At 38.4% G+C, this 24,886-nt stretch overlaps 1 protein-coding gene across 1 annotated transcript in view; it reads left to right on the top strand.

Moving 5' to 3' along the window:
- chd6 (chromodomain helicase DNA binding protein 6) overlaps positions 1 to 24,357 on the top strand; it is an 85,750-nt gene extending 61,393 nt beyond the window's left edge. The window contains 22 exon segments of the mRNA XM_046845807.1: positions 193 to 357; positions 1,145 to 1,324; positions 3,100 to 3,210; positions 3,782 to 3,984; positions 6,431 to 6,630; positions 6,799 to 6,958; positions 7,567 to 7,656; positions 7,803 to 7,906; positions 8,001 to 8,130; positions 8,273 to 8,366; positions 8,447 to 8,495; positions 9,258 to 9,504; positions 9,828 to 10,036; positions 10,139 to 11,437; positions 11,440 to 12,024; positions 13,558 to 13,703; positions 13,812 to 14,027; positions 14,155 to 14,631; positions 14,724 to 14,921; positions 16,549 to 16,692; positions 16,783 to 16,887; positions 23,071 to 24,357. Coding sequence (XP_046701763.1) covers positions 193 to 357; positions 1,145 to 1,324; positions 3,100 to 3,210; positions 3,782 to 3,984; positions 6,431 to 6,630; positions 6,799 to 6,958; positions 7,567 to 7,656; positions 7,803 to 7,906; positions 8,001 to 8,130; positions 8,273 to 8,366; positions 8,447 to 8,495; positions 9,258 to 9,504; positions 9,828 to 10,036; positions 10,139 to 11,437; positions 11,440 to 12,024; positions 13,558 to 13,703; positions 13,812 to 14,027; positions 14,155 to 14,631; positions 14,724 to 14,921; positions 16,549 to 16,692; positions 16,783 to 16,887; positions 23,071 to 24,117 — 6,159 coding nt within the window. The 3' untranslated portion in view covers positions 24,118 to 24,357.
- Positions 24,358 to 24,886: the final 529 nt, after the last annotated feature.

Below are 24,886 nucleotides of genomic sequence, written 5' to 3'. Positions count from 1 at the left end.
CACTTTTAAAAATAAGGGTGGCAGAGGAAAGCATCACAGATAAATACAGATTAAATGTCCAAAAAAGAAAGCCAGTGTTTAAAAAGAAATAGATTGTTCCATTAAAGTATAAAACAGCGATAGCAATTTTAAATAACCTCAAGCATGTGATTTAAAAAGCTGGTTCTATCTGTTGTTTTTTTAAACTCTTAGGCTCAAGCTCGCTGTCATCGGATTGGCCAGCGCAAAGCTGTGAAGGTTTATCGTCTTATTACTCGCAACTCATACGAGAGGGAGATGTTCGACAAAGCCAGTCTGAAGCTGGGTCTTGACAAGGCTGTTCTACAGGATATCAACCGCAAAGGCAGTCTAAATGGGGTGTGTGCTTGCCTCACACTACATTTTTGCTCTAAGAGCTCAAGTTTAAAGGTGTGCTTTGGGACCAGGATCAGCAAAAAAAACTCACCTTCATGCAGGTGGGAGCAGGGAGACAGATTTATGGCTTGCAGGACAAAGAGCTTTGTTCATTAGCATAGAATAATATAGGATCCAGTGTGGGTGGTTCTTTTTTTTTTTTTCATCTTCTCTAACTGCTTTATCCTGGTTTGGGTTGCTGTGGTTTAAATGAATACTTTAATATTAATTTAATGTATTGTTTTTAATAATATTAATAAAATTAATACAATTAATATTAATAAGAACAATACATCAAATTACAATTTCCCTTTGCTGGAAATAAGGGGTTGTCTGTGCGCATAAAGCGATATTCATGTAGGTATTTTTTGCGAAGGTTGGTGTGGAAGAAGTTAAGTGGCCTGCTTTGGGCTGAGCCGGAAGGCTGACTGCACTCTTGGAAACTCACTGTAAATCAGTGCTTGACTTCACTTATGTTTTTGAGGCTGAATAGACAAATCACCAAAACCATGCTACAGAATCTAGTAGAAAGCATTCTCAGAAGAGTGGAGGTGATTATAACAGCAGGTGGGAAATAGAACAAACCAGATTTGTTAAGACAGTTTGTTAAGCAGATTGATCTGTTGAAGATTGTTTGTGGAAGCAGCAAGGACTGGTCAGAATGTTCCTCCAAAATGCAGTTTAGAAACAGTCCTAGATCCAAACACACATTTAGACCATCTCTGTTATTCTCATTATTACACTTTCAAAGGTACAGCAGCTATCTAAGATGGAAGTGGAAGATCTCTTAAGAAAAGGTGCATATGGTGCTCTTATGGACGAAGAAGATGAAGGCTCAAAGTTCTGCGAAGAAGATATTGATCAGATTCTGCAACGCCGCACTCAAACCATCACCATTCAGACTGAAGGGAAGGGTTCGACTTTTGCTAAGGTAAACACGGACACCTGTAGGCATCACATTTTTACACAGGTTTTATTATAAGCTCCGACTGTCTAAATAAACACATCCGAAGCATTCATTACTTTGTTTTTATTGGTTTAGAAAGATAGGTTTCCTTGCCTTTCAAACAAACAGTTGTCAAAAGGCTGTCTACTTCTCCTTAATATTCTTCATCCCTCTTTTATTTATAAGTTAGTAGAATTTGTCTAAAATACTCATGGAACTAGAATACAACCAATAAATACACTGGATACAAGGAAAATAAGGAAAATATTAAATTTTGAGTGCTACAAGAACAATGCACTAACAAATTAGTTAGCTACTAGCATGTCCATCAGCATGCTTATTTTCTAGCTACTGCTGTGCCAAACCTGTGCAGCAAAACGCTAATTCAGATTTTTCTGATTACAAACGTCAAAATAAATCATTCACATTGACCTGGATTCTCAGTTCTGTCCTGAGAAATGTGTTATGTACTTTTCTCACTGGTTATGATCAGTTTTTGGAGACTGAACATAGCTATATAAAAGTCTAAAATTGTATAATAATTAGCACATGAATATAACACGCTGACATTTTAAAATGAATATGAAGTTGCTTCCTGTTAACAGTAAGTCAGTGTTGACACATGGACCAATCCCAGGAGAATATGGAAATGCTTCATTGTATAAAAATCTGTAGGTTTAACTACCATATTTTCCGGACTATAAGCTGCTACTTTTTTCCCACGCTTTAAACCCCACGGCTTAAACAATGAAGCGGCTAATTTATGGATTTTTCCTGGGTTTTTCCCGGTTTCACAAACTTCAAGCCAAAAAAACTGAGCCCCATAACATTAGACCAATGAAATTGCCAAACAGGTTAAGGTGAACCGATGAAATTCTTTATATTAACTCGGGTGAGCTCCCACTAAATCGGGCCGCACCACATTGTAAATATGGATGAGGTTCCTCTGACGTTTGACCTGCCTCTCCCTCGGACTCTCAACAGGAAATGCAAATCTTTTGTCACGCTGAAAACAACCGGGCATGAAAAAACGCACTTCACCTGTGTTCTGAGGTGCTCGGCATCACACTTTACCGATGGTGATTTTTAAACGCACGATGATGCCAAAAGAAACACTCTCCCGAGAATTGTTGTGAAAGGAAGGAGGAAGACAGTGAACATTGACTTTCTTCGTAGGCTACTGTTTTGTTACAAGCAGTGTAACAGACACTGTCTTTCATTAAAGCCTGTGTAAAGTTCATTTGTTTCAATGTAGACTAATAGATAGGTGCGGCTTATTTATGTTCAAAATAAAAATTGAATAAAAATTCAGTGGGTGCGGCTTATAGTTGGGTGCGCTTAATAGTCCGGAAATTACGGTACCTTAAAAAAGAAAAAGAAAAAAATAATAATTTTGACAGTAGTAAAGAGATGCTTTATAGCAGATTTTTTTTAAATTTGCTTCAAGTTTTTTTCATAACCATTTTTTGTGTGATTACAAAAAAGGTGCTTATGTATTTTACTGCTTGCTGTTAAAACTGTTATATTTATATATGGTGGCTATAAGTTTAATGCGTTTTTCTTTTTTTTTTAATTGTTTTATCAAAAAGGGGAAGATTAATTTCAAATTCTAAAGGCTTCAATAGATTAGGCCCAAAGCATATTTAAATATTTCAGTATAATCTTTAATTTACATCACTTGTTCAACATGATTAAAAGTTTTAATTAAATGACAATATCTGAGGTTTTGGGCTCAGAATCTGTTTTGTGTACTTTTTCAGGCCAGCTTTGTTTCTTCTGGAAACCGAACAGACATCTCTCTTGATGACCCAAATTTCTGGCAGAAATGGGCTAAAATCGCTGAGCTGGAGATTGACTCGAAGGAAGAGAAGGTAAAAAATTCCCGTTGCCTTTGTTTTAATGAACGTGGCATGGATTTAAATATGTGTAAAAAATACAGTTGTAGTCATTTATGCCATCTATTCCTTCCGATTGGCAGCGAATCAGTTGTTGTCTAGATTAGTGAGTTTTATTATTTTATTAGTGAGTATATTTAGATTTACAGGCATTCAAGAGCTCTTGTAGAATAAAATCATATCTGCTCTTGGATGTTGAGTAGATGTGAAATGCTGTGCATCTTTACTGTAGTTACAAACTCTTTGTTTTGATCCCTATTTAAAAATAACATTTAGGTGGTGATCTAATAAAAATTAAATTTAAATTTAAAACATTTCCATGCAGAGGGATTGAAAAGATGAACATGTTGACCAGACCTCACCCTGTAGCCCATAGACTAATCTGGTGATCTAAATAAATAATCTGTAGACCCATTTGTGTCTGTATCTTCAGCACATCAGTACTAAAAAAAAAAAAAAAAAAAAAGTTACATTTGTATGCTCTAGGAAAATGCTGTCCTACAAATGGAATGTATCCATTTGGATAATGCGTCTTTATATCCTGTAGGAGAGTCTTGTGATTGATACACCTCGTGTGCGCAAACAAACACGACACTACAACTCGTTTGAGGATGATGAGTTGATGGAATTCTCAGAGCTAGACAGTGACTCAGAGGAGCGTCCCTGTCGCTCACGACGCCTTGGCGAACGCAACAAGCGATATCTCCGAGCTGAATGCTTCCGAGTGGAGAAGAACCTGCTCATATTTGGGTCAGTCCTTGTCACACATGCCCACTACTTTTTCTTTGGGCGAACATCTTTATTAATTCAATAAATCTCTATCAAGCATCAAAACTTGCTTTATTTGTTTAGTTTCAAGTAGCAACAACTAGCGGTAATCAATGTTCAATGTTAATACTTCATGTTGGTTAAAAGTCTGAGTATTACTAATAATTAAATGGGAATATTTGAACTGGAAACTGAGTTTTCATCAAATAATATCAATTGTTTTTTCAATAGCCGCTAATTCCAAATGTAAAATTTCTTTAAGGGGGGAACGTCATGGAATCATGTAATTGGGAATGCGTTACTCTTTCAAAGATGAGAAAATTTTAAGGGGAACAACAAATAGATTTGTGTCAGAAGCTTGCCAGAGTAACGACCATTCAATTATAGCTTTATAGAAGATGGATGATGATGTTGACCCAAAACAGGATTAAATAAAAACGGAATTAAAAAATAGTGAAGTGCAGACCTTAAACAAATTAAGGCGCTATGTCATCACCTGAAAAGGGCTGTTAATGCAAGGAATTATAAAAATATTGATGATCTTGAGCAGTTTCATATGGAAAAAAGGTCTGTTCATGCACTATTATGCAAGTACGATCAGCAACTGTGGAAATGTAACACATTGTAAGACATTCCCTTCAGCAGATGTCACAGTCCACACTGACTGCCAAATATTGTGGTGATGTGTATTTTGAGTATTATTATTCTATTAATCATCTGTGCTATGTTTGCCTGCTCTGTCGGATTTACTCTGTTGGATTGTATTGTGACTGCCCATGCTCTGAGAACTGCCTAGTTATCATCACTGAATAGTTTTGTGATTTCATGCTGTGTACTCAGACCTTGCACATGAATTCACACTGAATTGGTACAATGCAATGGATTTTTTTGCTAAAGGAGGTTCCCGCCTGTTATTTAGTTACAAAGGTCACATTTTGTTTACAACCTGGACTATGATAGATTAAACTGTGTTAAATCATTTAAAAAGTAAATGTGCACTAACACAGATACTTGTGTTTGTATTATTGGACATGAATACACTTTGCTGTACAGAATGGTCACATTATGTACATTGTTGAATATTTAATAGTAACTATTTTGCTATGGATAAAATGGGCTGTACATTGGGACCACCTCCAGTATGTTATGCCTTATAACATAATATATATATATTATATAAATGTCAACTACTTAAATAAAAATAAAGGGGTCTTGTAGTTTAGGGCATTTAGGGCATACCCAATGTATTTACGTTTATGATGGTTTCTCTTCTTTGTAGACACTAATAATGATACCTGTGCCTATTTAATGGCTATTTAAATGGGTAGGTTGGTTAAACAGTTTATTTTATTTAGATTTTTTTTATTTAGATTTTTTTTTTTATTATTTATTTATTATTATTATTTTTTCCTTACATTTATAAAAAAAATAAATATGACTTTTTATATGCAACATGTTTTAATAATTACACTGATTTCGTAAACAGTTTGCAGGGGATATGTTATTTCTTCTTCTTCTTTTACTTCTTCTTTCGGCTTCTCCCATTAGGAGTCGCCACAGCGGATCCTTCGTCTCCATACCCCCCTGTGCTTTACATCTGTGCGTTTTTCACACCAACTACCTGCGTGTCTTCCCTCACCACATCCATAAACTTTTTTCTTTGCCTTCCTCTTTTCCTCCCTCCTGGTGGCTTCATCCTCAGCAGTCTCCTATCGATATACCCCATGTCCCTCCTCTGCACATGTCCAAACCATCTCGATCTCACCTCCCTCACCTTGTCTCCAAAACGTCCTACATGCGCTGTCTCTCTAATAAACTCCTTTATAATTCTGTCCATCATCGTCACTCCCAACGAAAACCTCAACATCTTCAGCTCCACCACCTGTCTTTGAGTCAATGCCACTGTCTCTAAACCATACAACATCTCAGGTCTCACCACAGTCCTATAAACTTTCCCTTTCACTCTTGCAGATACTCTTCTATCACAAATTACTCCTGCCACTCTTCTCCACCCTGCCTGCACTCTTTTCTTCACTTCTCTAACACACTCTTCATTACTTTGCACTGTTGACCCCAGGTACTCCTCCACCTTCTCCACCTCTTCTCCCTACAACCGCACCACTCCACTGCCCTCTCTCTCATTCACACACATGTTCTCTGTCTTACTTCTACTGACTTTTATTCCCCTTCTCTCCAGCACATACCTCCACCTCTCCAGGCTCTTCTCCACCTGCTCCCTACTCTCACCACTTGTATTTTATCTGAATGGTTAATGATATTGTCCTGTGTGCATTTGTAGTTGCTTCTAGATAAAGTAAAACCCATCTAAAATCCATATTGAGGAGCTGAGATTGTACAGCTCTTAGTTTGGTATTCCTGCTTCCAAAGTTTTTATACTGTCCTAAAAATATTTAAACTGTATCTATAGATGGGGGCGGTGGAAGGACATCTTGAATCATGGACGCTTTAAGTGGCACCTTACTGAAAGAGACATGGAAGTCTTGTGCAGAGCACTGCTTGCCTACTGCGTTCGTCACTACAGAGGTGATGACAAGATCAAGAGCTTCATCTGGGATTTAATCACACCTACCAAGGATGGTCACAATCAAGCACTCCAAAACCACTCAGGTAAAAACTTAACATTATTTTCCAGTCTACTGAATGCATTGAATGTAGATCTTCATATAGAACAATATGAAACAGTTTGCTTAGCAGAATAGTGTTTGCAGAATGTCAACTTTTTTAAACACTGAAATGTTGTCATTGAATTTTCATTGATACTTTGTTTCTGTGCAGGATTATCCGTCCCTGTACCCCGGGGACGTAAGGGTAAGAAAATTAAAAACCAGTTAAGTCCTCCTGAGCTAAAGAATGCTGATTGGCTAGTCCACTGTAATCCAGAAGTAGTACTCCAGGATGACAGCTACAAGAAGCACCTCAAACAGCACTGTAACAAGTGAGACCCTGATAATTAAAATACATTTAAAGGTGTTTGTTTGTTTTTGTTTTTTTCCTCACGACTGGTTACATATCTTATTGTTTTGTTCAAGTGTTGTTGCACATTTAAACTTTTATAAAGCAACATGTACTAGACATCATTGTCAGTGCCACTGTAGGTATTGTGGTTATCCTGGAATACATAGCATAGAAATTATTATTATTGTAAATATTCGTAGTAGTAACACCTTGATTACGTTTTTTCATGCGGTTGTTTTCAGTGTGACGAATGATTTGCATTTCCTGTTGCCAGTCCGAGTGAGCGGCAGGTCAAACGTCAGAGGAACCTCATCTTTATTTATGATGTGGTGCGGCCCGATTCAGATGGCGCGCATCTGATTTAATTTAAAGAATTTTATTGGTTCACCTTAACCCGTTCTGCAATTTCATTGGTGTAATGTTATGGGGATCAGTTTTTTGGCTTGAAGCTTGTGAAACTGGGAAAACCCCAGGAAAAATCCATGAATTAGCCGCTTTATTGTTTAAGCCGCGGGGTTCAAAGCGTGAGAAAAAAGTAGTGGCTTATAGTCCAGAAATTCGGTAAACCTAAGCTATGTCTATGTATAGGGTGCTGCTGCGGGTACGGATGCTGTATTACCTTAAGGCAGAGATACTTGGGGAGGCTGCCAGTCAGGCCTTGGAGGAAGTCTCAGCCAGGTACTGTGTTCTTGCCAGCCTGCTATTTTTTTCTACATTAAAAAAGTTATGAGAACTTTCAGAACTCTACTGTGCGTTCACAAACTGGATGTGATGCACTCTACTTATTTTTATTTTCATTTAACTCATGAATTGTGTGTTGGTAGCAAACTAGATGTGTCCCTGCCTGAAATTGACTACATAGAAATCCCTACTGGTTGGTGGGATTCTGAGGCAGATAAGTCTCTGCTCATTGGAGTACATAAACACGGTTGGTTGAAGCTGCTGGTGTATAGAGATTAACTAGAACATTTTAACATGAATCATTGTTTAATTGCCTTTAACTTGTATATGTCATTGTGTAGGGTATGAGCGGTACAATGCCATGCGTGCAGATCCCCAGCTCTGTTTCTTAGAGCGGGTGGGCATGCCAGATGCCATCGCACTTACAGCAGAACAGGGTGGTGCTGAGGTTGCACCAGATGTAACTGACAGGTAAATAATGCTTGACCACACTCTAACGGTTGTATATTAGGCAGTCGTTACCATTCATATGAATCAAAATTTACATTGATGAGCATACTTTCAGTTTAATGTAGCTGCCAGCATATGCTTTATTTGATTTATTGTTTTGCAGTGTGAGCAAGAATGATGATATAAAAGAAGTAGTAGATGGTAAGCCAGAGGAAATAGAGGCCAAAGAAGATAAAAAGGTGATGATCAAATGTCAGGTAAATAATATTTTTTAGAAAATTGTTGGTTAAATGGCATTCATTTTGAGGTCAATTCCAATATGCTTCCTTCAAAACAGGAAAATACTCTCTCGGAGGACACAGTGAAACATGACTGTTCTATTGAAGGTAGGTTTTTTGAAAACTAGATGAAAGATGCAAATAGATATCTAAACAGTAAAGAAACCAGGTTAAATGTATTTTTTTTTTATCAAATGTATTTTTTAACAAATGTACATTTTGCAAAACTTTGCCTGTCCATATTTTTTTACTTTAATAATGTCACTTTGATATTCTTTCACTTAAAAAATAGAGAGGTGTGTTTGTTGTTTTTTATCGTTCCCAAAAGGAATTCCTTTACAGTTTGCTATCCTTTAAATCTATTTTAATGGATATGAATTTGAATAAACATGCGTGGCATTGTGAATGTGCACCCTGCAAAAGAATGCCTTTTGTGAAGTGGATTGCACTGTTCACTCTGCACTGAGCTAGTTTACCAGTTCACCAGTTCACAGTGGCTGATTCACAGGTCCTTTTGCTACCAAGTTCGAACATGGCAGAAAAACTTCTCAGATGCTGCTTTAGACATAGCATCCTCTGTCCATGTAAGGCTAATATATTTTTTGTTTTGTTTACCATTCATTGCATGGATTTATTCACTTTTATTATAGACAGTGTAGCCTCAAATTACCTTGTTTTGATTGTTGACTGAAGTGAGCTTTTGATTCCTTTTTTTGCTTCAATAATTAAAGCGTCTAATAGCAGTTTTTTTTTTTTTACTTTTTTAGATAACTGCTCAGCTAGTACAAATGGATCATGCATAAGTACCCTGGTGCCATTATGTTGACATTTGAATTCATCAGTGATAAAAGTAATGTATTTTTTGTGTAGCAACTCGTCCAGATATTTTAGCTGAGGAGGTAGTGGAGCAAGGTCAGGCACTATGGCCGACAGCGTCTGCCCTTACAGCAAGATTACGACGCCTTATCACTGCCTATCAACGCTACACACGACGTGAACCGTTTCGACATGAAATTCTCATGCATGAGGGCATTGGGCCTGCTACCTGGCAAATGGGTGATGAGCTAAGACGCTGTATGACGAATTCTGATCCACTTTTCCTTGAGTGGCAAAGAAGGTAAGCAGTTTAAGAGTTTTTTTTATTTTGTTTGATTCTTTTTTTTTATCGTTAAATATTTATTTTACAATGTTATGTGTAACAACAAAGCGCACACACACTAAAAAAATTCAGGCATGTGTAGATGCATTGTAAATATGAACAATGTTTAGTCATTAAATGTAGTCAATTAAATTGAGATGTTTGAATGGATATATTGGATATAAACAAAAAAAACAATGTTTTTCTTGCAGCAAAACTAATAATTACTAAGTCTAGTGCAAGTTGCAGTTTATTTGAAGCTAAATTTTTTCCTACAATTCTATGGTGTGTTTATGCTGCAGGTGGACACGTCGTGAGCAGGCTGATTTCTATCGCACTGTGTCTTCATTTGGGGTGGTGTATGACCCAGAGAAAAAGGTTTTTGACTGGAGCCAGTTCCGTATATTCGCTCGTTTGGAAAGAAAAACTGATGAAAGTTTGGAGAGATATTTTTGGAGCTTTGTGTCCATGTGTCGTACTGCCTGCAGACTGCCACCAAGGAAAGATGAAGGTAGAAATGGATGGATTAAGGAATTACTTGTTTGGTGTGTTGGTTTTGTTACTTTTTTAATAATAATATTTGTATCTTTCTTTCAATTTTTCTCCATTGTAGGTCTGGTTGACCCAAGTCTTTGTATAGAACCAATTACTGAAGAACGAGCCGCTCGTACATTGTACCGCATTGAGCTCATGAGAAAGGTTCGTGAGCAGGTTTTGAATCACCCACTCTTAGGGGAGCGATTAAAACTGTGTCGACCAAGTCTTTATTTGCCTGTGTGGTGGGAATGTGGCAAACATGATCGTGATCTTCTCACTGGTGTAGCCAAGCATGGCCTTAGCCGCACCGACTTCTGCATATTGAATGATTCTAATTTGTCTTTCCTGGAGGCCTACCGTAACTACATGCAGAAAGAAAACCGTGGAAACCCAGTGTTATGCTTGCCCCATCAGCACTGCTATCTAGGGCACTGCCATTCTCCTCAGCCCTCAGAGTATCATCATACCCTCTTACACTCCACACAATTACACCAGCACATGCATTCACATGTTCACCAAGCCTCGGAAGTAGTAGCAGCAGCATCAGAATCAGAAAGCACTTTGACTATACCTGCAAACTCCAGGGAAAGCTTCTTGGACTGCCCCACCATTAATGACCCTTTGGATCTTGGGTCTTTACAGCATGAAGGCTTGTCTTCCGGCTCCCTCCATAGCAAAACTAGTAAAGAGCCCTTCAATGGATTTCCATTTAATTCTGCTTCAGCTGGTCAGAGTATGTTAAATTCATATGATGTACAAGGAGACATTACTGGGGCACAAGGAGATATGACTGACTCTATAGATGGGAAACTACGAAATGATGTTCTTGTGGGAGAACAGGGGTCCTCAGAGGAGACTGGGTTAATGGCCCCTTCAGTTGAACTAGATGAACTTCAGACTCCATGGGGAAGCTCAGATCATGCAGAAACATCTGATATTTTGGGTGATCCGATCTTGGTAGAACCTTCACTTGAAACGGAATTCCTGGACCCTGCTCAGTCTGATGATGGACAAGAAAGAGGGGATCCACTTACAGGCTGTTTAAGCATACCCAGTTCTGACTCACAGAGTGATCATGTAGAACCACTAGCACCAAGCTTCATGTTGTTCAAGGATTTAAATACTGGAGAGACATCCATGGAACAGCCAGATTTATCTGCCAGTCCACCTGAATATGTTGCTTCACAACCTCTTGCACTTTCAGATGTAGGCATTGATCAATCAGGATCCATTAATGTGGAGCTAGAAACAAAGCTGAATGATTCTGACATCACACATTGTAACACAAGTTCAGTACATAGACCAGATCATGTTGTATACGAGTTTAAGGATGAGGAAACTTCCCAAGGAGGCAGTAGTAACAGGAAACTGACCAAAGGCTAAATGAAATTGAAAGCAAAACAAATAATTTGACCTCTATCGACACTTTAATGGAAAATCAGTTGGAGCCCCTAAAGGTAGAGTGCAGCATGCCAAGTGAGGAGCAGCTGAAGGATGATTGTCAGGTGTTCTTGGAAGAATCTTGTGAAAAACTCCTATTGGAGCAAGATAAAGTGCCATTAACAGAACCTTATGAAATTCCTTGCAAAGGGACCCTGGAGGAACTGCTTGATGGATCCCCTCAAAGTTCGAGTGTAAAATTATTGGTAAAAGAAGCTTCTGGAAAACCCCTTGAAAATTCTTCAGAACTAGTAGTGAATAGTCCAGCCAACCCCACACTCTCCCCCGACACTTTGCCTTCTTCATTACCTTTGTTTCCCACTTTTCCCAACCCAGTACCGGACCACTCTGTGTTCCCAGAACCTGAGACTGAACAGAACATAAAACAGGAATTACTCTTGGATTCATTAGAGACACAAGTAAAACCCAAACCTGACAGCACAACACGGACCCCACACTTGGAACAGGCTGCTGACTCAGAAGTAAAGGATGAGATAAAAGAAGAAGAAACAAAGACAGCAGGTACAGTATTGCTTACCAATTTCTATGTTTATTTATTATCTTTAATACAGAGCCTAACATTATATACAGTATTATTGCTATTTTTTTTTTCAAGTTTCAGCACTTGATCCATTAATGAAAAAAATCTGACTGTTATGCAATGAAAGAATTTAATGCTTTAGGGATTTTCCCCCACAGGATCAATAATAACACTTTCTGAACAGCAAACTAAACTGAGATGATAATTCCAAGCCTATATCTGAATTTCAGAATATGACAAAATAAAAAATGACAAAGAAAATGTCTAAATAAATATCTACATCTTATATAGAAATGGATCTCTTATTGCATACCGTATTTTCCGGACTATAAGCCGCTACTTTTTTCCCCACTCTTTGAACCCCGCGGCTTAAACAATGAAGTGGCTAATTTATGGATTTTTCCTGGGGTTTTCTCGGTTTCACAAGCTTCATGCCAAAAAACTGAGCCCTATAACATTAGACCAATGAAATTGGTGAACAGGTTAAAGTAAACCAATGAAACTCTTTATATTAAATCAGATGCGCTCCCACTGAATCGGGTCGCACCACATCATAAATATGGATGAGGTTCCTCTGACGTTTGACCTGTCGCTCACTCGGACTGGCAACAGGAAATGCAAATCATTCGTCACGCTGAAAACAACCGCATGAAAAAACGCACTTCACCTGTGTTTTGAGCTGCACGGCATCGGGAGAAAAGCTTCACTGGGGTTTTTTTTTTAAATGCACGATGATGCCAAAAGAAAAACTCTCGAGAAATAGTTGTGAAAGGAAGGAGGAAGACAGTGAACAATGACTTTCTTGGTAGGCTACTGTTTAGATACAAGCCGTGTAACAGTCACTGTCTTTTGTTAAAGCCTGTGTAAAGCACATTAGTTTCAATGTAGACATTAGGCTTATAGACAGGTGCGGCTTATTTATGTTCAAAATAAAAATCTTTGTAAAATTCAGTGGGTGCGACTTATATTTGGGTGCGCTTAATAGTCCGGAAATTACAGTACCTTTAAAAAAGAAAAAGAAAAAAATAATAATTTTGACAGTAGTAAAGAGATGCTTTATAGCAGATTTTTTTTTTAAATGTGCTTCAAGTTTTTTTCATAATCATTTTTTGTGTGATTAGAAAAAGGTGCTTATGTATTTTACTGCTTGCTGTTAAAACTGTTATATTTATATATGGTGGCTATAAGTTTTTCTTTTTTTTTTTTATTGTTTTATCAAAAAGGGGAAGATATATATAAGCCGCAGATAATAATATGCTTTGGGCCCAATCTATTGAAGCCTTTAGAATTTGAAATTATCGTCCCCTTTTTGATAAAACAATAAAAGAAAAAAGAAAAATGCATTAAACTTATAGCACGACAGGTGCGGCGTATTTATGTTCAAAATACAAATCTTTGTCAGATTCAGTGGGTGCGGCTTATATTTGGGGGCGCTTAATAGTCTGGAAATTACAGTAAATTTAAAGTGTTAAATTCCATTAAAGTGTTATGCTTATTTGTGTATGCATCTTTAGCTTTATTGGCAGATAGTTTTGTTGAGCCACCGCAGTTTGATCCATCCATATGTGAGGTGGTAGGCACTCTGCAAGATCCAAAGGAGCCAACAATTGCTAGGCTGCTACAAGAGAAAGCCCATTACTCGTTCTCCGAGTGGCCCAAGGTTTGTGTAATCTGTTTTTCTATTGATTTTTTTTCACAACCATTTCTAAAAGTATTTAAGTTACCCAAAGTGCAACACAACTCCGTAATATATTTAACTTTTTTTTAGGACAGAGTTATCATCAGCCGCATTGACAGTATTTGCCAAGCCATCCTAAAGGGGAAGTGGCCATCCACCAGTCAGCAGTATGAATCACCCAACTCAGCTGTTAACACCTGCATGTCCAACAGTGCCCAGCTAAGGGCAGGTTATTTATCAGCAAGAATGCCTCTACCTCAAGACCTTAACTTGAACATTCCACACTCAATACCCCATATACACAAGGTAACCGGTTACACCTTTGTAATCGAGAAATAAAGATTGACAACACAATAATGACAGACCATGCTGTTTTGTAAAATTGTACCATTATAACCATTTTATCCTTTGCTTTATTTCCCACTGTCTCCAGGAACGGTTAGTAACACCTGCATTTCTTTCTGAAGTCAAGCATTCAAAGTGTGGGTTTGAGTTTAACACAGAGGTTCCTGTCAAACCAATTGATGTTGGAGAAAAAATCCAACTTGGCATTCCACATCATGGGAGTACTCTCCTCCTAAACGGTTGGCAAGAAGCTGCCATGGATCTGTCTAAGCCAACAGAAATTGCATTTGGTAGAGAGGCTGAATCTTTGAGACATGTGTCCCATGCTGTCCAGTCAGCATCTCACAAAGTAGCTAACCTGAGCTCCATGGAGGGCTTAATGGGATTGGACATGGCAGGTATTCTGCAAGCAGGACTTGTGCACCCTGTTACAGGGCAGATTGTTAATGGTAGCCTTCGTCGTGACGATTCAATAATGAGGAGGAGGAGAGGTCGAAGGAGAAACGTGGAAACGCTTGACCTTGGATTGATGAAGGAACGAGAAATAGACTTAAATAGATCAAAGGTAATGTAGATTAAAAATATATTTGCATATATGTGTATCAGGTTCATTTTCTAGTCAAAATCAGTAACCAACCACATTCTGTATTTTTAAAGGGCCAGCCAGAGACCATCAACCACCCCATTGTGTCCTCCACCTCCTCTCAGCCAGACTGCCCCACCCACTCCTCTTCTGTCCCCTCTCCATCAGATTCACTCACTATGAGTGTTGACAGAGAGGCAGCTGGTAAAAGCCTGATGGAATGGCTCAGACAAAACCCAAGTTACAGAATGGAGCTTCCTGCATTTTCAACGGTTAGTGGCCAAAAATTTAATGGGGTCTGAAAATTAAGAAACATATAAAACATTTCTTAAAATAATATTTTACCTGCACATGCTAATGTGATTACCATTGAACGAATGTAAAAGTAGCATATTTTATTTTATTTTTTTCTTCTATTTCTTCCCTTTTTTCTTTTGACCACTGGTGCTGGTCATGTTTGCAACAGTCTGAGAAAGTCTGCCTAAACATCTTAAGCCCCAGCCACAATTCCCTTCTCCTAGAGATCTCAATCAGTTCACAAGCCAGCTGGAGAGTCTACAGTATCTTACTACAACTACTCTTCCCAATTCCCAACAATCCTATAGTGTGACCTCAGTTGTGCTACCTGTCCTTGTGAATTAGTTTTTTCAGTCAGTAACCATAGTTTGACTGTTGGGGGGGGGGGAGCATCGAAAATAGCAGGAATGTTATTTTTACCCCCACATACTGGATACATCTCCAGTTTTGGCTGCATCTTGATATATAGTCCATGAAAACCTCCTGGAACTAAAGCTTCTGCTTCACTTCCAGACTGGTACAGTAACTGTAACACTGCTACTAGTGACCTAATCTATTTGATGGTCTTGTGTTCTTCTTTTCTTTAACTCCTCCTTCAACTCTTCTGTCAGGGGCTAGAGGGAAAAGGTCTATTTTTACAACTAGAAGGAGCATTCTACCCATTTGTAGGAGCTCACCATGTTCTCAGACTTAAGCCAAGCTTCTTTACACACAGCAATGAAAGTGTCAGGTGTGTGTTAGAGGACATGTTTAGATGGTGTCAAAAGGATTCATGTTTAGTAGCACAGATGTTACTATTAACAAATTAAACTGCATTTTGACACTCACTATACACAAAAAAACAAATGTTAAGGCACATGAACATAAATATTCTCCAAATCTTTAAAACACATGCATGAATCAGCATATTATGCACCTGCATTGTTCATACTGAAATCTAGGTTCAACTATTGGACTGAGTCTCTTCTTTAGTACACTGACATAGACATGCTGTTTCAAGGAGTGAAATCAAGTTTACCTCTTTCCCAAGTTCAAAATGGCTTGTTTTTCTTTTGCAGGTCACTGGTCTTCATTTGCATTTAGTCTGTTTAGTAACAAAGAACACAGTTTAAATGAAAAGTACATACAGACCTATTAATTGTTTAAACAATTGATCTAACCTAGGCAAAAAGATTTCAGTCACATTCCAATTATTTGTATCACTTTAAAATAATATATCAATCATACTATTGGGGGAAAAATGAGTGGGTTCCAGAATTCCCTTGCAAAGGTGCAATGTTCTATGTTGTTAAACACATCTAATACACAAATATCTGGAAATAAAAACCAAAATACTGATTTAATTGTCTCATATTCATCTTTTAAACTCAAATGTCAGTCTATAGCAAAAAAAGATTTGGTTTACCAGTATTTATGGAGAGCACAGTATAATTACTATAAATATAAATTTACAATCATTTGCAAGTTAAAAGTTGTCACTAATAGAAAGTGAAATGGTGAATTGTTCTTGTTCTGTGTAGATATTCACCTAGCTTTTTTTGTATGTGCTTAAAGGAAAATGTAGCTTTAAACAAACTTCCTTCCTCTTTCATAATGTGTTAGTCTCAGACTGCAAGCATGCTGCAGAGTTTTGCTGAACGTCCAAAGCAAAGGAGGCATCGCTGTAAAGACCCTACAAAGCTGGATGTCAATTCCCTAACTGGAGAGGAGAGAGTCCCAGTAGTTCACAGGAACACAGGTCGCAGGGTAAGAACATAAATGCTCTTTTCTCTTTTTCTTAATTGCAATTATATGAACAATCTGAGATTTTTAATGCTTAATTAACTCTTCTCTTAGCTTGGTGGTGCAATGGCCCCAGCCATTAAGGAGCTCTCTCAATGGCTAGATGCAAACCTAGAATACTTTGTGGCTCCTGACTGGGCAGATGTTGTGAAGCATTCAGTAAGTTATGCTTATTAAATATTTTTTGTTTTTAAATTTCCTGATAAATTCATTGATTGAAACGCTAAAAAAGGTTGTAAATGTAAATAATAATTAGTAAATGTAATTTGTTACTGTACTTACAGTAAGAAGCTTTTTCTCGTATCTGTACTTTACTGAAGAATTTCCATTTTGGGAGACTTTTACTTTAACTTCACTACATTTTAAAGTCTAATATCTTACTTTATACTCAACTACATTTAGCAAAACACTGTTTTTCCTTTTTATTTATGAGTGGATAAAAACTTTACTGGCCAAGCACACAGCAAACCACCAATCAGGGTAGAGCACGCGCTCTGTTTTGAATTTATGATTGCTGTTTGGTTCGTATCTACACGAGCATACAGTTCAGCGTTGGTTCAAAAGCAATTTTTAAAGTGGTAAATGGATAATGGAAGAAACTCCACAACGACAAATCTGTGGTGAGAGTAAGGAGCAGGTTGGGAAAAGCCTGGAAAGGTGGATGAACACACTGAAGAGAAGTGGAATGAAAGTCAGAGGGAGGGCAGTAAAATGGTGCGGTTGCAGGGAGAAGAGGTGGAGAAGGTGGAGGAGTTCAACTGTGCAAAGTAATGGAGAGTGTGTTAGAGAAGTAAAGAAAAGAGTGCAGACAGGGTGGAGTGGGTGGAGAAGAGTGGCAGGAGTGATTTGTGATAGAAGAGTATCTGCAAGAATGAAAGAGAAAGTTTATAGGACTGTGTTGAGACCTGCGATGTTGTATGGTTTAGAGACAGTGGCATTGACTAAAATAGATTTTCATTGGTAGTGATGAGGATGGCCAGAATTAGAAACGAGTTTATTAGAGGGACTGTGCATGTTGGATGTTTTGGAAACAGTGAGAGAAGCCCGATTGAGATGGTTTGGACTTAGTTGGTTTGAAAGAGGCAGATGTAGAGGACAGGGGGGTATGGAGACGGATGATCTGCTGTGGCGACCCCTAATGGGAGAAGCCGAAAGAAGAAGAAGAATCTGACGGTAGCTTGGAGAAAACAGTTTCATTGTGTATGATGATTTATAAATAAATGTGATGTTAGTAGGTTAGGCTGATTGGTAAAACTGCAACAGAAAGCGACAGTAACGACAGCTTGGCGCTTTTTCCCGTCCGTCAACTAAGTTAGCTGTTTCATCAAATTTGTAGTATTTGAAGCCGAGTGCTCCGAAAGTGTGTATGGACACTCAATCAATGTTAAAACTTTTCAGAGGAATATAAATTTTTTTTTTGACTTGTTTTGCATTCAGTGTAAATATTGTACTGTGTAGTTCTAAAAGTAACATTAGATTATTTTCACATAAACTGAGTTGATTGTGACAAAAATGATAATAGGACATTATAGCCATAATAAATCATAGTACTTTGGATTCTTAAGTATATTTGAAGGCAAATATTTTTGTTCTTTGAATCAAGGAGCACCTTTACTTTTACTGGAGTAATATTTTATCTAGTGTATCTCTACTTTAATTCAAGTACATGGTTTGTGTACTTTGTCCACCACTACCTTTTGCACATTAGCAATCTATATGTTATACACCATGAGGCTTTATCTAACATAGTTTAAACAGCAGAAACTAACAAAGAGAAAGGTACAATATTAAAAGGACTAATATTTTAATTATTCCAATTGAATAAGTAACGTAATGAAAAATTCTAGTAATTCATTACTGAAATACATACATATGCTTGTGCCAAGAAACCCCCACAGCAAACCAACAGCATTATACACAAAGGCAGTCTGAGTTCATGGATTCAAGGCTGTTTGAAGCAACTCGGAAAGCTCAGAAGCTTAGCATTTGTGAGGATCAGCAGAAATTGCGATTTCTCAGCCTCAGCTTTCTGTTCTTGTTTTGGTTGGGTTAGGGTTGTCTGCTGTTGTAGTGCTTTTACTTCAAGGTTTGACTTTTATGCAGTTTCAGATGCTTTCCTGCTCACCATAATTGTTCAGAGTGATTATCTGAGTTAATGGAGCTCTAGCCAGCCTTGTCAGTCTCCATTGAACTCTCTCATCAACTTAGTGTTTGTGTTCATAAAACTGCCACTAAGTGGATGCTTTATCTTTATTGCACTATTGTAAGTAAACTCTAGAGACTGTTTGTAAAAGTTCTGGAATATCAACAGGTATAGAAATACTTACAAATCTGCCAGTTTGTCTGACAACAATCATACCATGGTCAGAATCACTTCGATCAGATTTTGTCCCAATTTTAATGACTGATGTGAACATAACAGCATGCCTGTATTTACAGTGAGGAAAATAAGTATTTGAACACCATGCTATTTTGCAAGCTCTCCCACTTAGAAATCATGGAGGGGTCTGAAATTGTCATCGCAGGTGCATGTCCACTGTGAGAGACATAATCTAAAAAAAAAAATCCAGAAATCACAATGTATGATTTTTTTAAAACTATTTATTTGTATGATACAGCTGCAAATAAGTATTTGAACACCTGTCTATCAGCTAGAATTCTGACGCTCAAAGACCTGTTAGTCTGCCTTTAAAATGTCCACCTCCACTACATTTATTATCCTAAATTAGATGCACCTGTTTGAAGTCGTTAGCTGCATAAAGACACCTGTCCACTCCATACAATCAGTAAGAATCCAACTACTAACATGGCCAAGACCAAAGAGCTGTCCAAAGACACTAGAGACAAAATTGTACACCTCCACAAGGCTGGAAAGGGCTACGGGAAATTGCCAAGCAGCTTGGTGAAAAAGGTCCACTGTTGGAGCAATCATTAGAAAATGGAAGAAGCTAAACATGACTGTCAATCTCCTCGGACTGGGGCTCCATGCAAGATCTCACCTCATGGGGTCTCAATGATCCTAAGGAAGGTGAGAAATCAGCCCAGAACTACACGGGAGGAGCTGGTAAATGACCTGAAAAGAGCTGGGACCACCGTTTCCAAGGTTACTGTTGGTAATACACTAAGACGTCATGGTTTGAAATCATGCATGGCACGGAAGGTTCCCCTGCTTAAACCAGCACATGTCCAGGCACGTCTTAAGTTTGCCAATGACTATTTGGATGATCCAGAGGAGTCATGGGAGAAAGTCATGTGGTCAGATGAGACCAAAATAGAACTTTTGGGTCATAATTCCACTAAACGTGTTTGGAGGAAGAAGAATGATGAGTACCATCCCAAGAACACCATCCCTACTGTGAAGCATGGGGGTGGTAGCATCATGCTTTGGGGGTGTTTTTCTGCACATGGGATGCACTGTATTAAGGAGAGGATTGCCGAGGCCATGTATTGCGAGATTTTGGGAAACAACCTCCTTCCCTCAGTTAGAGGATTGAAGATGGGTCGAGGCTGGGTCTTCCAACATGACAATGACCCGAAGCACACAGCCAGGATAACCAAGGAGTGGCTCTGTAAGAAGCATATCAAGGTTCTGGTGTGGCCTAGCCAGTCTCCAGACCTAAACCCAATAGAGAATCTTTGGAGGGAGCTCAAACTCTGTGTTTCTCAGTGACAGGCCAGAAACCTGACTGATCTAGAGAAGATCTGTGTGGAGGAGTGGGCCAAAATCCCTCAGTGTGTGCAAACCTGGTGAAAAGCTACAGGAAACGTTTGACCTCTGTAATTGCAAACAAAGGCTACTGTACCAAATATTAACATTAACTTTCTCAGGTGTTCAAATAATTATTTGCAGCTGTATCATACAAATAAATAGTTAAAAAATCATACATTGTGATTTCTGGATTTTTTTTTTTAGATTATGTCTCTCACAGTGGACATGCACCTATGATGACAATTTCAGACCCCTCCATGATTTCTAAGTGGGAGAACTTTCAAAATAGCAGGGTGTTCAAATACTTATTTTCCTCACTGTATGTAGAGATGTACAGGTGTTTCTAGTGACGTGCTTAGTGAGTTATTGCACTGTAGCTTACCAAAAATTCAAAATACATACAGTATTGTTCAAAATAATAGCAGTACAATGTGATTAACCAGAATAATCCAGGTTTTTAGTATATTTTTTATTGCTACGTGGCAAACAAGTTACCAGTTGGTGCAGAGATTCTCAGAAAACAAACAAGACCCAGCATTCATGATATGCACGCTCTTAAGGCTGTGCAATTGGGCAATTAGTTGAAAGGGGTGTGTTCAAAAAAATTGCAGTGTATGCCGTTGACTGTACAAACTCAAAACTATTTTGTACAAACATTTTTGTTTCTAGGATTTAGCAATCCTGTGAATCACTAAACTAATGTTTAGTTGTATGACCACAGTTTTTTAAAACTGCTTCACATCTGTGTGGCATGGAGTCAACCAACTTGTGGCACCTCTCAGCTGTTATTCCACTCCATGATTCTTTAACAACATTCCACAATTCATTTACATTTCTTGGTTTTGCTTCAGAAACAGCATTTTTGATATCACCCCACAAGTTCTCGATTGGATTAAGGTCCGGGGATTGGGCTGGCCGCTCTAAAACATTAATTTTGTTGGTTTGGAACCAAGACTTTGCTCGTTTACTAGTGTGTTTGGGGTCATTGTCTTGTTGAAACAACCATTTCAAGGGCATGTCCTCTTCAGCATAAGGCAACATGACCTCTTCAAGTATTTTGACATATGCAAACTGAACCATGATCCCTGGTATGCGATAAATAGGCCCAACACCATAGTAGGGAAAACATGCCCATATCATGATGCTTGCACCTCCATGCTTCACTGTCTTCACTGTGTACTGTGGCTTGAATTCAGAGTTTGGGGGTCGTCTCACAAACTGTCTGTGGCCCTTGGACCCAAAAAGAAACATTTTACTCTCATCAGTCCACAAAATGTTCCTCCATTTCTCTTTAGGCCAGTTGATGTGTTCTTTGGCAAATTGTAACCTCTTCTGCACATGCCTTGTTTTTAACAGAGGGACTTTGCGGGGGATTCTTGAAAATAGATTAGCTTCACACAGACGTCTTCTAACTGTCACAGTACTTACAGGTAACTCCAGACTGTCTTTGATCATCCTGGAGCTGATCATTGGCTGAGCCTTTGCCATTCTGGTTATTCTTTGATCCATTTTGATGGTTGTCTTCCGTTTTCTTCCACGTCTCTCTGGTTTGCTCTCCATTTTAAGGCATTGGAGATCATTTTGGCTGAACAGCCTATAATTTTTTGCACCTCTTTATAGGTTTTCCCCTCTCCAATCAACTTTTTAATCAAAGTACGCTGTTCTTCTGAACAATGTCTTGAACGACCTATTTTCCTCAGGCTTTCAAATGCATGTTCAACAAGTGCTGGCTTCATCCTTAAATAGGGGCCACCTGATTCACACCTGTTTTTTCACAAAATTGATGACCTCAGTGACTGAATCCCACACTGCTATTTTTTTGAACATACCCCTTTCAACTAATTGCCCAATTGCACAGCCTTACGAGCGTGCATATCATGAATGCTGGGTCTTGTTTGTTTTCTGAAAATCTACTGCACCTACTGGTAACTTGTTTGCCACATAGCAATAAAAAAATATACTAAAAACCTGGATTATTCTGGTTAGTCACATTGTACTGCTATTATTTTGAACAATACTGTAAATCAAACTGAACAATAAGATTTACAACAAATATCTCCTCCTCCTGACATTTAATGCTGCCTTGTTTGCAAAGCATTTCACAAACTATGCAGCAAATACTGTGCAGCCTTTGGAGCTGCTATCTCTAAGACCCTGAATGGAGTAGGGTTGGTATGGGGGATTCAGTCAGGGAAGAGAGAGAGAAGAATTAGCTAATGAGCAATTTTTTTATTGTTGATTTTTGACAATGTTTATTTCACACATTTTAGGAAATCAAATATTCGAAACAGTGGGTAGAAAGACAAAATATGGATAAAAATGTAGACCCACAATTTTGCTGAATAGTTTTTTATTTCAATAAAATGTTTACATATACAAAGATGAAGTCACAAATCAAATCAATCCTAAATGTGCTTAATGTTGTCTAATTTTATTTTGGTCACTAATATCTTTTTGTCCCCGGTGGGTTATTATAAACTAATTATCATAAAACATTTGTTTCATTACCAGTTTCCCTTGGATTTATTTGTGTATCCAAATAATGTGTTATATAAGTCAAAGTGACACAAAGTTGTTGTTTTTTTTCTGGTTTTTTTTTTTTCTTTGTTTTTTTTCTTTTCTCCATATTTAAGGGTTTCCTTCCAGAAGGAAAGTTCACTCGGATTCTCACTGAGCCAGTGAATCGCGATCCTAACACACGTCGTAGAGGCAGAAGACCCCGCAGTGAGATGCCCAAAGCTCCTGATCTTCCCGCTGGAATTGGACCACTGTTTTTGAATGATGGGCTTATTGGCATGGACTTGGTTAATTTACCCAGCCTTCGCAACGTGCCGGGCATTCCAATAGGTGGGCTTATGGGCTTTCCACCCGGTTTGGCTGCAGCCCTTCCAGGAGAGGATGCTAAGAATGGCTTGAGTATGTTACCTATGATGCTCCACAGTATGTCAGCAGTGCAATCACCCATATATGGCGCTCATTTAGGTGGAATGATTAATCAGTCATTATCTGCTACAGCCTCCACAGTAACCACATCTGCCAGCTCCTCCAGCACGGCAACAGTGACTTCCATATCCTCTGCCGCTGTGGCCTTAAGCCCTAGCCCTGCAGTCAGCTCCAGCACAGCAGCTTCTAAAGAGAGAGCCAGCCCTGAGCCTAATGATGAGAGACTGGGCACAGATGAGAGAACACTAGGAGAGAATGAGAAAAAAATATTATCTGCTGTTCCCAGCTCCAATGTTTCTAGCAGTACTGCTAGCATTACAAGCAGTGGGAGCCATTTGGCCTTCAACCCCTTTTTAATCACAGGAATGCCTCATGGATTACTGTATCCCCACATGTTCCTGCCACATGGCAGCATTATGGCACTTCCATCAGCATCAGATAGCACTGGAATTATTAAGCAGAAGAAAAAGAAAATTAGGGATGAAGGAATTGTGGATGAGGACAATGGTTTATTGGTGGTACATGATGGGAAGACGAAGGGAATGAGGGATGTAGAGACACTGGAGTGTAAGCATAAAGAGGGCAGACTGGAGGAATCTATGTCAGCTGTGGACACCAGTAAAGTTACAAGTAATGACCCTCCATCTGTAGTCAGCACAGCCAAAGCAGTAGAGGAAACAAAAGAAGAGGTAGAGAAAACAATAGAAGATGACTTGGGAGAAACACAGGATGTGTAGTGCCACTCCAGTGATTAACAGTATCAGTAACAGTAACGGTATGTGTTGTGCTGGTAAACGTTTGTGTAAAGAAATCAGTTTATCAACTTAACATTTATAGATCTGCATAATCAAAACAGGTGAATTCTCTAACATAACCCTTTTAAAAAGTTTGCTGAAATTACCACAAAGTAATGAGCATGCACACAGTTGCATTTCAGTACCACATGAATACCCAATAAACATCACTTTGAATCTGAAGATGTCACTCTTGCATCATGGTCATGGGTCCTGAGGTCACCTGACCTGTTCTGGTTGTGTATGACACACTTAGCTCAGTGTTAGAATTGACAAAGGATGTCATAAAAATGGTCCTGCTTATTTTTTTTTTTTTTTTTTTTTTGTCTACTGAACGCAATCCACACACAATTTTTGCGCGTTCCAGGGAAGAGTCCAGTTGGCTGCAGTTAATGATAGGTGTTGTGAAATGACATCACATTTTTGTCTTTAATTTATGGTGCTTACAGGGTTCTAGAAAAAAAACATGCTCATTTGCTTACAAAATTAATTGATTAGATTATTTGTAGAAATACATATAAACGTTTCACGTTTCAATTAAAAGCCTGCTCCCCATGGATGGATTATTAGCAAATTTGCTGCTGTTACAATACAACACTAGTTGCACATCATTAGTTGCTTGCTGCTAAATTCTCAGTGCAAAACGTTTAGGAATAAGTAGAAAACGATACATAAATACAAAGTTCAAAATGGGTACTGTTGAATCATAAGA

Source organism: Silurus meridionalis, chromosome 1 (assembly GCF_014805685.1).
Source record: "Silurus meridionalis isolate SWU-2019-XX chromosome 1, ASM1480568v1, whole genome shotgun sequence".
NCBI classification, from domain to species: domain Eukaryota; kingdom Metazoa; phylum Chordata; class Actinopteri; order Siluriformes; family Siluridae; genus Silurus; species Silurus meridionalis.
Note: the sequence above shows the minus strand (reverse complement) of the source record. Positions and strands in the feature narration are given on the sequence as shown.